General features: G+C 41.7%; 1 protein-coding gene across 3 annotated transcripts in view; it reads right to left on the bottom strand.

The window, feature by feature from the left end:
• LOC143144705 (uncharacterized) overlaps nucleotides 1-17,027 on the bottom strand; it is a 323,901-nt gene that overhangs the window by 12,990 nt on the left and 293,884 nt on the right. Inside the window, exon 1 of one of the 3 annotated variants that reach the window (XM_076307378.1) lies at nucleotides 9,182-9,814. The exons of the other annotated variants lie outside the window; for them this stretch is intronic. Within the exon in view, the coding sequence (XP_076163493.1) occupies nucleotides 9,182-9,299 (118 nt within the window). The 5' untranslated portion in view covers nucleotides 9,300-9,814. Of the gene's footprint in view, nucleotides 1-9,181; nucleotides 9,815-17,027 lie in introns of those variants that run through there. 3 annotated transcript variants of the gene reach the window in all.

The raw sequence follows: 17,027 nt of genomic DNA, 5'->3' as shown, positions 1-17,027 counted from the left end.
TTTATGCACAGCGAGGAAACTTGCTGGTCAGCAACTCGCGTTAGTTTCTTCGAGTCGAGACTCGCGAACAACGAAATTTACGAAGACATTCTTATCGTACCTTTATGCTTTTTTAATAACGTTTTACCGTGAAGCAAAACACGAACCACCGGATATGAAAATTGTAGGTTAGAATACATCGAAGGACTCTAGATTTATATTAGTGTTTATATTTAAGATCTATTGGGTATAAATTATTTCCAGATTTATATTGTAGTGTTCTATTAAGTATAAATTACTGAGAATAAAATTGGTAAATTCGAATATATCGAAGGATTTTAGATTTATATTAGTGTTTTATTGTAATGTTCTATTAAGTATAAATGATTGCTAGTAAAAATAGTAAATTTAATATATCGAAGGATTTTGGATTTATATTACTATTTTATTCGTTTTCTATCAAATGTAAATTATTAAACGTGTAAATTGTGAATTTGAACACGTCAAAGGATTCTAGATTTATATTTATATTTTATTACAGCGTTTTATTCTTTTTATGAAAATATTTATACAAGTACACTGTCGCTCGAAAGTATTTTGTTACTTGTTAATAAACATTTATGATAAAATTCTATCGAAATTCAAAGTCACGAGTACGTTCTTCTAGTAATTAAAAATTAATTTTTTCTCGTACCAGACGCGTGATCAAATACTTTCATTTTATCGGTAGTATATATATTCTACTTTGTCAAAGAAAAATATTGGTTCTCCCTCTTCCTTTCAACCTGTTTACGCAAATCTATCAAGCACCACGGTGTTGTATCACCGAATCGATCCATCGTTTCGTTGTAATCTTATTTTCGACAAGATCCCAAAAAATTTGATTTATGTTCATTCAGACAGAAAATAAACGCAACTATGACCGAATTAGTAATCTTTACCGTAACTTATTAAACTTTTCCATAATTATTACACTCGTACGTGTTTCGACGAATATAAAATTTGAATCGAAAGATTTATATTCTCACGTTAGAAATTTTTCATACATATTTCGGTATCTATTTCTCTTACAAATCCTCGTAAATTGATACGTCGACGAACGATTTGTTGCTTTTAATCTTGTCATCGGCTGAGAACCAAATTATGGTAACGATCGTACAAGGAATTTTTTAAACATGGGTTGGAGAAAATAACTCCAATTCGTTCTCTTTCAGACTATTACACTCGTACATACGATATATAATGTGCGCGTTCTACTCGCAGTGAAATAGCTTCAAATTGGCTGGTTGACGATCACGTAGGAGCATCAAAACGTGAAGAGTTAATTATCCAGAAGTTCCATCAAGTCCTGTTACCTATTACCAAAAATGATAAGAAAGAAGACCCGTGATAATGTCGAACCTCTTCGACGAAAAATGATTTACTTCGAAATACATAAAAGTTACAACGATCTAGTCACTAACAAATTTTCTATTACTAAGAAATTTACTTACAAATATTCCCTTCTCAATTTTTAGAGGTTACGCCCATGTTGCAATTTAAAAATAATTTAAAGATCAAATATACGCGTGTGTGCTGGTATCCCTTAAGAGGTTAAAAGCAAATTCTCGGCCACAAACGGAGCACCATTAACAGGTTAAACAAAACACGCGAGACGGTCAATCAGTCAGCACGCCACTCGTCAAACACACTTCGAGTCATTTTTCTCATAATGTTCGATACTTCGACCTTGGACAGAATTATATTGAAACATCTGGCAAGGAAAGTTTACGTCCTCGAACATCTGCTTTCCAGACACGGACACTTTTCCTCTCAGACGACAATTCGCATTTTAAATCGCTTGTCCCTTCGGGTTTGTGTACCTGGCGGTCCCTACGCGACGCAAAGGGCTGTTACCCTCGCTTTCAGAACATACCTGTCAACATCTTGGACAAAGGTGACTCGAGTCACCTGGTCGCGACGAAATGCATAAATTTGCCAACTTTGTTCCATCTATACAACGTGTATCGAAAGACCGAACTCGAACGAAGAGTCAACCCCTACGAATCGACCGCCATCTTTATTCGAAGAAACAACAACGGACAGAACCAACGTACAGTCATTTATTCGAGAACGAGATATTTAATTCTACAATTCGAAACGAGTAACGCGTAAAAAGTTTACCTTTTATTCGTTATTCGACATTTCTACCGAATCTCTGCTTGAAATTAATGGAAATTTTAGCGTTTCAGTTCTTCTCGATGATTTTCAAAATATCGATAGCGCATCGTAATTAATTTAGCAACGGAAAGCACACTGTTGCAGTTTGTCCAAGATTTGCACTTGTAACTTTGGTTCAATAATATTCAATATGTTGTGCATTTACAAAGACAGTGAGCAACCGAATATCACTAAATTCCGCTCTCCATCAGTCGCTGATCTTCATCGACGCCATTACTTCGAGGTTAGGTTTTATAACGGCATTTTTAGTTACACTTCGCCTCTTACGCACATATCTACGTATTCCGGTAACGGTTTATATATATTATAAATACACATTAACGTATATATTTTCACACGTGGATAAGAAAGAAATTCAATAATAATAATGATAGTTCTTCACGCGTGTCTAACTGAAATTATTTCTGAGTGCGTATAATAAAGTCGTTTAAATTTCACGCGCGCGTGTACGAAATCAATAGCCAGAGACAATTCATTTTCTCGTGAAATCGGGAAAACGAAAATATGCAAAATTTGTTGCACCTACTTACAACACATTTCTCGTGCTACTACGGATACCTCTCTACAAATCTACAAGTTACCTAATGTTTTAGTAACATTCTCGATACTGTGCTTCTTCGATCCATCGCTTAACAAACGACTTGTTCTTTCACTTTTAAATCTTTCTTCCTTATTCTTCGATCGATAAAGTTTCCTTTGCATGGGTACACTCGTGCGAATCCGAGAGGGTTTGACCCCGTCCGATCGCAAAAATCTAATCATAACGCGCCACTCGTTAACGGTGCAATTGGAAAGCGAAGCGAACCCGGTTACACGTCGATTGTAAAAACTTGTACGAGCGTGGACAACTGGCGAAACACGTGTAGACCTGTCGAACAACGTACCAGCAATGATTGACCTTGGCGCGTGTTCTAACATGACGTGTTAGTTTTGCACGTACGGTGACCGTAGTTTTTCGATTTATCCTCGTACGTACGAAACACTCGTTTCGCGTTGCTCGCAGTGTATTTACAATACGTGCACCGTATCGTGAAATAATTGAATCGGGGAGCAAATCCAAAAACCACGTTTCGAGATATTCGAGCTGTGTTAAGTAGACTCTGTTACCTAACTGTTTTCCCTGATTGATCTCAAAACGTTTCTACGTGTTAGATTAAACACTAAAGATTCTTGGATCAATAATGACCCGAATTTGTGAATCTCGTTTTAGTAAGTTTGCGATAGAACGACAGAAATAAGGAAATATAAAAGCATTCGGTGGAATCTATTGTAACAGGATTAACTATTGACAAGACTGTGGAAATATAGAAGCATCCAGTAGCATCTATTGTAATAGGATTAACTATTAACACGACTAGGGAAATATAAAAACATTTAATAGAATATATTGTACTAGCTTTAACTGTAGGAAAACGATGTATTGGGAGGATAATACGGGTCGTAAAAGACCCGAGGAACGCGTCAGAGTCAAACTCAAGGGACTACCCGAAACAAGTATACCCGATGTAGGGTTCTTCTTTCGCACTGTACTCGATCCCCGTGTAGTTCTGTGCATTTTGTACGTAGTTTCAGAATTATTTGGAAATGGCTTTTCCGTGCTCGTTTTGTTCTTAGACTCGTCGATTCGGTTTGGCGTAAAAGCAACGAAGTGTCGCAGTATCAACTCCGCGTTCAATGTTCGATTGTCACTATACGCAAAGTCGGACAATCGTGGAACGACTTATTAACAACAAAGACTTTCACAATCCACGACAGACTCCCCAAGTCTCTTATCGTTTCGAAAACAATAGCTATACACTGATATACTTTCCGCGAAAATGTCATCTTCCTCGTCATTGTTTTCGATCAAGTCAAAGGAATAATAATCGAAAAGTTTCTAGGTTGATTTTCGCGTCATTTCTCCCTGCAATTGTATCCTCTCGTACATCGAGACAACACGATTCCTTCATTGTCCGCTAATAGAGAACTTGGAACAACCGTGACGGTACGCGAAACGATAAAAATCATTTCGTACCTCGTACTAACCAGTGTTCCTTCCGTACGAAATTCGTATTGCACTGTACAGCTAGCTAATTTCTCCCAGGGAAAAGGTTTTTCATAATTTACGTCGTTTCGACCGTGATGCAACGAGCCCTCGTATTACTTGGTTCATTCGTTTCGGAGTTCTCCGCGTAATTGGAAGTAAATGTTACCATAACCCTCGTTGTCCGCTAATCGGAGAATTTACAACAACCGTGATGACACACGAAACGATAGAAACCCTTTCGTAAACTCGACTCTCTTATAATACGGTTAATTCGTTCCCTGTTCTATCGAAAAACTGTGTCGAGCGAAACCTAGACAATGTCATTCGTGCTGTACGAGGGTGATCCAAGTTTATCAAGCTCTACGGAAACTGTGATGTACGTAGGAGGTCAGTCGCAATTTTTGTATCGTGTATTATCGAAATCGTATTTTCAGAGTACGGTGTTTTAAGAAAGTAGAGTACCTGCAGTAATTAGGGTTCTTTCTACGCGCAATCCGTTCTTCTCACGGAAAGAATGCCAGTGTACGGCTAGGTATTATCAAGTTAGTTAGTTAGTAAATAAGAATTAGGGCAGAGGACCGTTCCTACGCCAAGGCCCGGCTATCCATGCGGATCTTGCACCTCAATAGCAGAAAGATTCCCACTGTTTGGTAGACATTAACTGGTATCTAAGTGCAACCGGTAGTGAAACCAGTTTTTTGTCCAGAAACGTAGCTCACACTTATTCTTCTCGCTGTAAAAAATTTTCAAGCGAATTTTTTTAATTATTATTAACGATTCACGTAACAATGTTACGTTCGTCACTCATAGGTGTTTCTCCGTAATTTTTTTAAACGTAACTGTACAACCACGAACGTGCGATGTTAATTCATTGAATATCCTGTGTCCGTTCGAAGAATATTCGGAGTCTCAAGTATTATGTAAGTCAAAAATTATGTTTAAAAATTATCCGTAGAAAATATTCTCTAACGGATAAAAATATCAGTTTCGAAATAAAAATAATTTCTGCGCTTACATTACCGTTATTCCTCATTTTCCCCTTCACCTCTATTACATGCTTCGAAGTAACGAGACTTAATTCGTAAAGAAAATACGAATTTTCTCAAAAATTATCCGTGAACAATATTCTCGAACGAGAAGGAATATCAATTTTTAAGGAAAAATAATTTCTGCGCTTACATTACCGTTATTCCTAATTTTCCCCTTCACCTCTATTACATGCTTCAAAGTAACGAGACTTAATTCGTAAAGAAAATACGAATTTGCTTCAAAATTATCCGTGAAAGATATTCTCGAACGAAAAGGAACACCAGTTTCGAAGGAAAATACATTCCTGCCTTGTACAAAATTAATTCTTAACGAACGACTAAATCCGCGAAGAATTTAACGAAAAGAAAGATCGTTCGCGTAGTAAAAATAATTTCTGCGCTAAATGGGTTAAGATGTGCCGGATCGTGGAGCGAGCAGTCGCCGAATGCGGAACACCTGCTTCCCCGTACTCTGTGGCGCTCGTGTCCAGGAGAGGGCAGACGATAGGGGTGCGTTAATGGAGATTCAGGATCGAAGCTCGGTATCGAGCGCGTCGCGTTAGCGTCGCTTCGACGCCTCCACCACCGAACGAAAACGAAACCGTGACGGTTTCGCGTACGCGTGCATGCACTTTCCACGTACCCGAGCCGGTGAAATAACACGGTAGAGGCAGTGTCGTAACTCGCGAATACACCATAGGGTTACCGTTAGCCGCGCGACGCCCGTTTCACGACACCCGAGGTACACGGACGCCTCGAGAAACCGTTCAATTTGTATTCCCCGAAGGATCCACTGGCTGACACAGAGGCACGTGAGCCACAGTGTTTCGACTCGCGTTAATCCCCAACCACGTTCACCGGTGGCGTCGATCGTTTTCGACGATACGACACGTTTTCCTTGTCCACCGCGCGTGGGAGAGCGTGCCGCGAGGAAACTATAAAATTTTTAGGGACTCTCCGGGGGCAAACGCGGCGTACCTTCTATAGCGCCGGCCGTGCACGCCATAGTTCGTGATTGTCCGAACGACCCTACGTGTGCACCGAGAAACGACGATTATGCTTTTTCGTAGGTGAGAAACGCATTCGGAACTTTCGAACGTTACGAAACTTTCCTTCTATTTGGAAACATCAACATTTCGAACGATCTAGCGCTCGTGTCGAGCCCGGGTCGAAGAAGACCCGGGGAGACTCGAACCGTTTGGCGGTACGCATCGATAGTACCGACTTTCCTTGGAATTGAAAAAATGGTACGATGGAATAGTAGAAACTTTGTACGGAATATTTTCGGGGCAAGGTCAAGTTATACAAATTATCTATGTTGCGAGGGTTAAAGGAAAAGGGCTTTGAGGACATTGATGTAGGTAACATGGGCAATTTTGTACAAGTGTCTAGGTGACACGGTCTTGTTACCGATATTGAAAAGACATTTATTGAGCAAGAATAATAGTTTCCAATGGTGGATCATTCGTTATCGAATGACGAGCTACATTTTTTATAATATAATTTAAACCAAAAGGTGACGATGACGATGCTGTTTCTTCTACAATCGAGAAGTATCGATCGTTGTGATTCTCGAGAAATCTAGTTTCAATATTTATGAGTCGTATCGGAGTCGGGTGAAATTTTATTCGAATACCTTTCGATAATGATAAAATTTAACAACAAAGAGTATTCTCGGAATATATTGAGAATATAACGGTTTTTCTACCGTACTTTGTTACTCTCGAAATTTTATATAAATTCGTCAACGGCCTTCGTTGCTATCGCGATTCGAAATAACAAATAATAATAATAGTAGCAACAATATACCGTGATTTATTCGTAACGTCTTCGGATACGAGTTTTTATTAATTCGAAGTGGAATATTATTTTACTCCGTGATTAGAATTCTTATCTCCGAATAAACGTTCTTTCACCTTCCACTCGTTGTTCGAAATTTTTATCCAGATAAGAATTTTGCCCATCTCCGAACCGTATCGGTTATTCCAATCTCGTAAGAAAGCGATCGACCCTATCGAAATCCATGGTTCGACGAATCTCAACTGTTCACGTTACGTTCTTCTGTGTTAAGAATAATAAAAAAAATATCGAGAGAAATTCTCTTCGAGAAGAAAATGAAAACTTGAGAAATACCTGTGAAACCGAACTACAATTCAATCTTGTAAATAATTACGTACGATACTGCGCACAAGAACAATTTGACATTTCGAATCTATCGTGAACTTTCGCGAAACAAATGCATTATCTCGACGTTAACTTTGTTTTTTTCCTATACGATGATGTAACTCGAGACGAATACAAGTATAACCATTCGTATGAATCATAATTCGTTAAATATTCTGGCACGACGAGTTGTAAGAAATGTACCGAACTACAGATAAGAGACGATTCTACTCCAAGAAAATGAAAAACAAATCTTCGTTCATTTCCGTAAGCTTCTCGCGAGACCAATCGTCTTCTTCGCGAAAACTCTAATTATCTCCTTCTCGGTGTCCTCCACGTACTCCAACGTTTCAGAAATTATTTACGATCAATTTTTCCCGCAATTTATCGCGCAGACCGTTGCCAAACGCCTTCTCGCATTTCCCACTCCGATACCAGCCAACATACGTTAACCCATTACCAATCGTTCTCGCCCAACCGTACGATGTATTTTCGCTAATCTCGAAAATCGTGTTTTTAGCCGTATTTCTCGAGCATATCGATCGAATTAAATCACCTTTTAAACTGACGCGGTTTTATTGCCCCGGGAGCGATGATTCACGCAACGATAAGGAACTTCTTTCTCCCGTGTCCGCGATACAAGGTGGAAAAATAACGACAGAATATTATTCGACGAACGGCGCACCCTACGGGAACCTTCTCCAGCATCGAATTATATCGTTCCAAGAATACGCGCTCCCTTTTCCTTAGCGTTGCCCAGAAACGAGACGATCGCGGGCGAACCGATCCGTTGGAATCCTCCAATTTAGCAGGAAGCAGAAAAACAAAACCATCGGGCTCAGCCATTACGCTCCGGTATCCTGACTAAGCGGAAACTCGAAGCAACGATTCGTTCGTTCTCAACGGGATAATCGCAACGGCGATAACTCGACTCGACGAAAGCGGAGTCGCTAATGCCAGCGATGCGTTGAAAATTATGCGCCGACGAAACGGCGGCGCCTGGAATAGCGAACGAAGGAAAAAAGAGAAAGAAAAAGAAAAAAAAAAGAAAGAAATAAAAGAAGGGGGTGAAGAACAAAACGCTCTTATCGCGACGAAAGCGATCTCGAAACGTAGAATTCGTTCTCTCGGCGGAACAACGACAGGCCACTTTCTATCTGCTTTCTCGTTCGCCGCGAGTTATCGTACGGGCGTGCAGAACGGACGCGCGTGGACGCCGGAGTATGACTTAACTCGATCCTACGACGATCTCGTTCGTTCACGAGCGGCGAATCTCGCAATGGACGTTAACGCGTTAACCGCCACGCCTGTTTCGTCTTCCTTTCCGATTAGTAACCATCTCCGCTCACAATCAAACGTTTTCCGATTTCTATCCGATTTCTACTCGAAACGACAAAGTTTTCGATCTGTATCCGATTTCTACTCCAAACCAAAGATTTTCCGATTTGTATCCGAATTTTTCTTGAAATGACAAAGTTTTCAATTTGTATCCAATTTCTACTCAAAACGACAAATGTTTCGATCTGTATCCGATTTCTACTCCAAACCAAAGATTATCCGATTTGTATCCGAGTTTTACTTGAAACGACAAATTTTTCATCAAAAAGAGCAGTCGATACATCCGACGAGTGTCTGTAACGATCCGTTGCGAAGATCCATAGAACGGTACGAAAAGACGCGACACGAACGAAAAGTGTAGTCAGTCATCGATGATTGACACGACGCTTAACGCGTTAATTGGTCGCCGCGCACGAGTCCAACGTACCTTTCGCGGTCAGATAACCGAGTATGCTCTCGTTGCTACCGAAACTCCCGAGCATTCTCGGGTCCCTCGGCAGCGAGGTCGATCTCCGCCAATCAAGCTCGCTGTTTCTGATCGGCATCTCACGGATCAAAGCACCATTGCTGATGTACTGCTGTACTCCCGGGACGAGAAGCACACGTGTCACTCAGAGAAACACTATTCCCCCCACGACGAGCACTCGCGACGATCAGTTGGTAAACAACGATGAAAGTCACGGACGAAGAACTCGCGACGCGCAACAGTCGACTCGTGTTTACATACGGGTCGAGAGCGATCGGTTTTTCTCTCTCCACCGATCCAATTCTCTCTCTTCACCGATCCAATCCTCTCTCTTCACCGATTCGATCCTCTCTCTCTTCACCGATTCAATCCTCTCTCTTCACCGATTCGATCCTCTCTCTCTTCACCGATTCAATTCTCTCTCTTCACCGATCGAGTTCTCTCTCTTCATCGATCGGGTTCTCTCTGTTCATCGATCGGGTTCTCTCTTTCCACCGATCGAGTTCTCTCTGTTCACCGATCGACGACGCGAGCTCGTGACGACGACCGAGAAGCATGCGCGGTAACCAGGGAGCGGGAACGCATGATGTTCACCGCGCGTACGACGGCGCTCGACTAAAGGCCCCGAGCCTTAAGGTGAACACACTTGCCTCTTGCCTCGAGAGTTTTCCACGCGGACGCGCGCTCCACGCTTGCGTGTAGGTGTACTTTGCGCGGCTCCGTCTCTACGTCGCCGCGACGAGGGGGTTGGACGTGCACGGGGGAATTACGCGCTGCGTCCATTAGGCCGTTATCGTCGTTAAAAATTATTTCGCGCGATCGGAGGAGCTACGAGAACGCGTCCAAGCGAGGGAGAGATCCCCGAGATAGAGAGTATTGCTCCGTACGCGTTACTTTTTTCACGAACCTTGCGATAGCCGATCGATGTTTTTGCAAGCGGGGGCGCGCCGGTTCGAGGAGAGCCGGAGATCATTTTTGACGCGGAAAAATCCAAAGAACCTCTACGTTAGCCGCGCCCTCCATAAAGGAGAAGGTGATTCTTCGCGCGGAAAAATACGGGGAACGTTTCTATTAACGTTTTTCACCGTGGTTAACGATACCGTTCCGGGTGCTCGAGTTGGAGGAAATACTGGATAAACTTTTAGATTTTTAAAGCCAATTTTGTAAGACGATACTTTTGCGATTTTTACGCGTGTACTTAAGCATCGTTACTAGAGAATATAGTATGAAATTAATTTAGCGCGGACGGTTTAACAATCGTGGAAGTATATTTTTCCACCGCGAGGAAATTTTCGTTTTCCTTCAAGGTACGTGAACAAAATTCTTCAAAGTAGATGTAAATGCGAATAACGTTTCCATTAACCTCTTAATTAACGATATCGTAATACTAGGTATACGAATTGTATATATATATATAAGCAACGTTACTATTATAGTAACTAATCGTGAAATTAATTGAACGCAGATAATTTCATCGAGGAGAAGAGTGACGTGACCAAATCTCGACACGTATATTTCTTTTCGTGGTGAAAGATTTAGAAGAGTCGCGAGACATTGCTGCGAATCAAGTTACGCCTTTTAAATTCCATTCACGAGGAAACTTCGGACAAGGTGGTAGTCTCAAAGTGTTCGTAATAATTCGATCACCCATTGTGCTCGGCAAAACGATCAAAAGTTGAAGAACGATTACTTCGTTATGTTTCGCCGTGGCAAATGAAATACGTTCGTTGCGGTAACGATACGTTGAAGCAACTATCGGTGTACGGGCACGGTACAAAGGGGAGGTACACAATTATGTTGTTAGAGCTTTGTCACGGGTTCATCAAGGGCGATGGATACGCGTTTTCACCTTTCGGACGATGAAGTCGCAGTTTCGTGTGCGAGCGCGTTTCCATCGTTCCGCGAGCGAAACGCACGGAAGAGAGTTCACGGACCGAGCAGAAGATTCGTATTGATTGAAGTGTGGGCGCCAACGGCGATTTGATAAATTGCAATCGACGCCGTTCAACGCCTCGTGGATCGTTCTCCCGGGGTTCGCAACTAATTCGCGTTGCGATTCGTGTCGTCGTGGCGAGCCGAGCGTGTCAAACGCGTCGGGAACAACGGAGGATACGGAGAGGCGGTGATTAATGTCGTTCGATACGGTTATCGACGTTCCGCGGACGCATTAGAGCTTCTCATTCTCGTTAGGCGCGATTCGATTGCCCGTCTATCGATATTTTCAAAGTTACTTACATAACTCTACGAACTGTACGCGCGAGTCTCTCATTTTAGGAAATTTTTCTACCAAACGATCGTATCGATTACCAGGCGCGACGTTCGTTTGTTCGGTGAGTGTCTTGACACTCGATTTTTTATTTCGATAGTAATTCGAATAATCAACGATTCGATAAAACAACCATCGATTAATATCTGGAGGAATATCGCGATGGCGATATATCTCAATTGTCTCGTGTTTTAATTTCGTTCCAAGTAAATTTTATTGCGTTTTTCACGTACTATCAGGGGTTCGATACCGTTTGATGCTGTTGCATCGATTTCTAGCCGCAAGGTTTTTTTGTTCTACGAGTGTCTTTCAAACTCGATTTTTATTTCGATGGTAATTTAAATAATCAACGATTCGGTAAAACAACGATCGATCAATATCTGGAGGAATATCGCGATGGCGATATATCTCAATTGTCTCGTGTTTTAATTTCGTTCCAAGTAAATTTTATTGCGTTTTTCACGTACTATCAGGGGTTCGATACCGTTTGATGCTGTTGCATCGATTTCTAGCCGCAAGGTTTGTTTGTTCAACGAGTGTCTTTGAAACTCGATTTTCATTTCGATGGTAATTTAAATAATCAACGATTCGATAAAACAACGATCGACTAATATCTAGTTCGATATCGCGATATCGATCGATGTGTTAATTGTCTCGTGTTTCAATTTTGTTTAAAGTAAATTTTGTTACGTTTTTCACGTGTTATCAGAGGTTTGATACCGTTCGATTCCGTTGCATCGATTTCTAGCCACAACATTCGTTACGCGAGTATCTTTGAAATTCGATTTTTATTTCGATAGTAATTTGAATAATCGATTTAACTAATTTCTAATCGGATATCGTTCACACGTCGCTCGATATCTTAATTATCGCGCATTTTAATTTTGTTTCAAACTAAGTTCGTACACGCCGTTTACATTTGGTGTTTGACGTTGCGATTCCTCGGATAAAACACCGCTCGATTAATATCAAATTGGATATCGTTTACCGTATCGCCCGATATCTTATTTATCTCGGATTTTAATTCCGTTGCAAGTCTTTGTCTCTTTATATCCGATATTCGGCGCTGTTTGCGATTTTTCTCGGGTACTCGTTTTCAGAACTTCGACTGTACTTTCACGAAAATACGAATAAAAATTCCTTTCGGTAACACATGCACCATTCGAAATCTAAACGCTGTTAGCTCGTTCGTATACCTTCAACCGAGATCCATCGTTCACCATAGTTCGTGAAAAATATACCTTCGACGATCGGAATATTTCCTCGATGCTATTCGACTTCTCGATATCCTACTTTTGCTCGAATCTAATCGTCGCGCCTTGCTCCAATTAATCGGATCGACTTTCGAAACATTTCGAACGAAATATACCGTATCGATGATTTTCAACTGGAGCGATAGTATCGTTCGATCTAGTGTCCAACGTGCCGTTTCAAAAGCACTTCAAAACCCCTTCTATCTGTCCCGTGAATTCTGCAACCTGTGAAACACATCCGAATACCAACCCTTTCTTTCGTGTTCCACCGTCCAGAGAAACGTCGATCGCCTGCAACGCGTATTTATCGTTCGAGAAATTCAACAATACCCCGAATACGTTTAAAAATAATTTCCCAGAATTGTTCTCGAATCTTATCGCTAAAAATCTATCGATGCAACGTGTATACTTTGATCGTTGATTTCTCGCTCGTTCGCCACTCTCGTGCATTTTTCACCAATATGGTCGACCACGATTGCGATCGAACTTAGGTTCGTTCACCCCCCGATGATTATGCGAATACGCAAAGCGGACGATAACGCGGTAACCCAGATTGATCGAACAGCATAAATTATCGGACTGGCTCGTCTTTGACGGCCAATATGTGTTCGCCACTCTCGCGTGTATCAGCTACCGACGAAAATCGCGATTTCCGTGATGGTGGTGGCGTCGGCGAAAACAATTGCGTCTGACCCTTTGACACGAGTGATGTAACGGTCAAGACAGTCAACGCGGTAATCAGTAATTCTATGCCAACGATTGTCGTCACACTTTCAATAATTTTCTTACACCCCTCTTATCGCGTACACGATACGCGTAGGCTACGTCCATCGTTATCGGTTGCGTTTGTATTTAGTTTAGCTGAGATTCCACTCGCTCTAATTTTGCCTCGTTTCGGTTCAACAAACGACGGAATCATTCCAAGCGAAATTCTCGAAACGTCGACCGGCAACAGTGTCCCCGCGCCATTACTTCGCGAAAGCGTCAATTACGAGATAACTGGTTAACGATAATAGTCACTTTTTCAAAGTACAACGATCCTTTTTCTTCTATTCCAAACGTTCGTTAGACAGTAGACAGTCACCGACGATAAATCGTCGGTTGCGAATTATCAACGGGTCGCGATTTTAGAAATTGTTTCCGAATGCGTAATTTCATAGAATCTTTACCTACGTATTAATTAATAGTATATATATTGAACTATCAATCAGTGAAATTTTAGTAGAAAATTTTAGTTCGTGCTAAAGTTACGGTCAATCGCGTGGAGTCACTTTGTTCGGATTAAGGGCCAAGGTTGTTCGAACTCGAGAAACAAAGAAATTTCGTAATTTGCGTCAGTGTTGTTATCTTTTTGTAACTTTTCGAGTCACGAATATTCTTGGGAATATCGAAAACGATGGGAAAGATCAATCTTCAAGTTTGAAACTATAAGAAATGGAAAAATGGAATAAAGATAAATTCGTATGCTTGACGATAAAGTGAATTGTAGAACTCCCTTGTTTTTTGATTAAATACCTTTTTCGTCAAACGACCATTTTTTTTTTTTTTTCATTTTTAGGAGCTTGACACAATCAGGTGTAACCTATTTGGTTGTTCGAATATTAGGCCATTCGGATAATGGGGGTTCGAATACGGGAGGCTCTACTATACATAAAATAATGTTATCCCGATATTGCAATTCTGTCGTTTCCATGAACTACTTTTCATTCACACCGGACTAAATTTCATCCGGAACGAAGGATATCAAATCATCCCTAAACGCACGATATCAAATAGAATGCGATGGCAATTCATTATTAACCTTTAATTACAAAATTCTTCCGTCGTCTTGCGAATTCGTGCTGCCTCGTGTACAAACGTAATATCCGAAGCCGCTGTTTAATTAAATTTACGTACTTCCGAGGAACTATAACGCGCTCGAAGTTTTCCCCTCCCCACCAGTCTCGCTTTTTTCCCTTAGAAAATATGTTCCGCAAGCATTCACGAGTATTAAAGTCTACTCTCGTTCGAGATAATAGTCGAGGGGCTCACGCTTCGGCAATTAAACGACGATAATTAGTAAATTAATTAGTCAAGCCAGTGAGTTCAACAGATCGCTCTGACAGCCCCGTGGGAGCGAAAGAAAGAAACAGAGAAGAACAAAGTGAATCTACGGCCTAAAGTACAGGGTGTCTGTGAAGTTTCTATCTATTTTGCCCGAGTGATTAAAATGTTGTTAACTTTGTTTCTAGGAATGATCGCGACAAATGCAGAGGAGCGCGTGGCGCTGGTAATTCGGCGAATCCGAGGGTAAGAAAGGCAATAAAATCGGATAACACGGGGTCAACGAGTAAGATAGACATTAAAACGGACAGATAGATCGCCACATTTAACCTCCTTAGATTTCTGTCCACGCTTCATCGAACCCCTACTCTATCGAACGAAGATCACGCGCGTGGAAAAATTACGCGAAGAATCGATGCGGATAACGCAACCTCCAAGGTGTGTTTAAAAATATTGCAACGATGTCTTAAATCGCGCGGAAATATCGACAAAGCGGAGCTCTGTTTTTATTCCTTCGATAAACGATTCTTACTTTTCATCTTATTTTTTTTTTCCCCCATTACTTTTTCGTTTTACGAAGAAATTCGTTGTTCTTCGTCGAACGAAGAAACAAACTTCACGGACACCTTGTATTTCGCGCGTTTCGACGAGTGTTAATGAGAGCCACGGATAACCTTTCGCGTACCTTTTATCGCCAATGAATCTGACGCCGACAGCTGCGTCATATTTAACCAATTGTGGCGCGAGAGAACCGGTCTTCGCGATTCGCCATAACGAGAGCCCTCGGCTTCGCGGTCGGTAAAAACAATCGGTTCGATATCAGCCAACGAATCGAATCGAAATTTTCGAACGCTGATTTTTCACATCGGCGCTGTTCTTGCAAAACCGTCTGCAGATTTCTCCATTCCGAGGTGTCTAATTTCTCTGCTTTTTATTGCAAACGTTCCGACCTTTTCTGCCGACTGTTGCACTTCGCGTACCGTGTCGACAACACTCGAAACAAGTGTAACATTAATGGCGTCGCTCGCATTGTAACGAGGATGGGTATTAACGGAATTAATAGAACGACAGTTGGGACGAAATCGATCGCTCGAAACCACTTTCTCCACCGTGATGAGCACAATTTTTATCCGTACAATAGCTTCGACCGACGAATTAAAGACGAGGCAAAATCGTTTGATAAAAATTGTTACTCGAATTACGGAACGGAATTATCATTGCACGAATAAAAGCTTATCCGAATAACTCTTACGAATAGAACACGTTGTCTTTATCCGAAATCAAAGTTTGCGTAATATATTTTGTGCCTCTTTCAACTTTCAACTTTTGTATAATTACCAAAATTCTTTCCACGACGTGTATTCTTTCTTTCGTTTAGATCCAAGTCACGTCCCTCGTTTCAAGACGATCACGAGCATTGAAAACGTACGAACAAACAATTCGAAGATATCACCGCGCAACAAGCCGTTAATCTATCTCGCGTTGCTGTCTCGATTTTACGTCTGTTCTTTGTTCGGCAACGGTTTCGCGCTAGCAGCCGACAGATGGAGCTACACCACGCGTAATCGAACGACGTGGTGGGGGATATCTCGTGAGTGGTCTCGAGCAGCCATATAATTTTGTCCCGACCCTCGTACCCCTCGGTTTTCCATGAATGTCTTCCGGTAAATCGCGATATGCACCGGCTGGCAGCGCACGCTCGAAAAGGAGACTGCGAGTGCATTAAAGCGTATTTGAGCGAGGCTCGGGTGGCGCGAATCAAACAATGCTTGCCGAATAATCGAACGCTCGAGTCGAGCGTGCTCGAGGCGAGGACTCGGTCGCTCGAAAAGGAACAAAAGGACATTTTTTTCTCGCTGATTAATTATTCCCTCGCTCTCCAGTTTCCGCGAGCTCTCCACGTAGAGGCGAATCCGCGGCGCGATACTCGATGCATTTATTTCGAGGCTCCGCTACATTTTCCGGCTCTCTGGCCGATTATTACCATCAAAATCGTATTAACTCGCCACAAAGACGAACACCGCGATAATTCGGACAGATCGATTGTTCCGAGCAGATAGAATCTTAACGAGCCGGGCTCGCGTGCAATTAGCGTTTTGATAATGGCATCCGGGCCCGTGCGTCACGGAACCGATGAGATTCGATCGCGGAAATCGACGAACGCGATTCTTTCGCCAACGTAAACTCTCTTAAAAGGTAAAAAGATTACAAAGCCCCGTTACACGGTAAACGGGGGACTTTCTCT

The sequence above is a fragment of the Ptiloglossa arizonensis genome, chromosome 3 (assembly GCF_051014685.1).
Source record: "Ptiloglossa arizonensis isolate GNS036 chromosome 3, iyPtiAriz1_principal, whole genome shotgun sequence".
NCBI lineage: Eukaryota > Metazoa > Arthropoda > Insecta > Hymenoptera > Colletidae > Ptiloglossa > Ptiloglossa arizonensis.
This window is presented reverse-complemented; position numbering and strand designations above follow the sequence as displayed.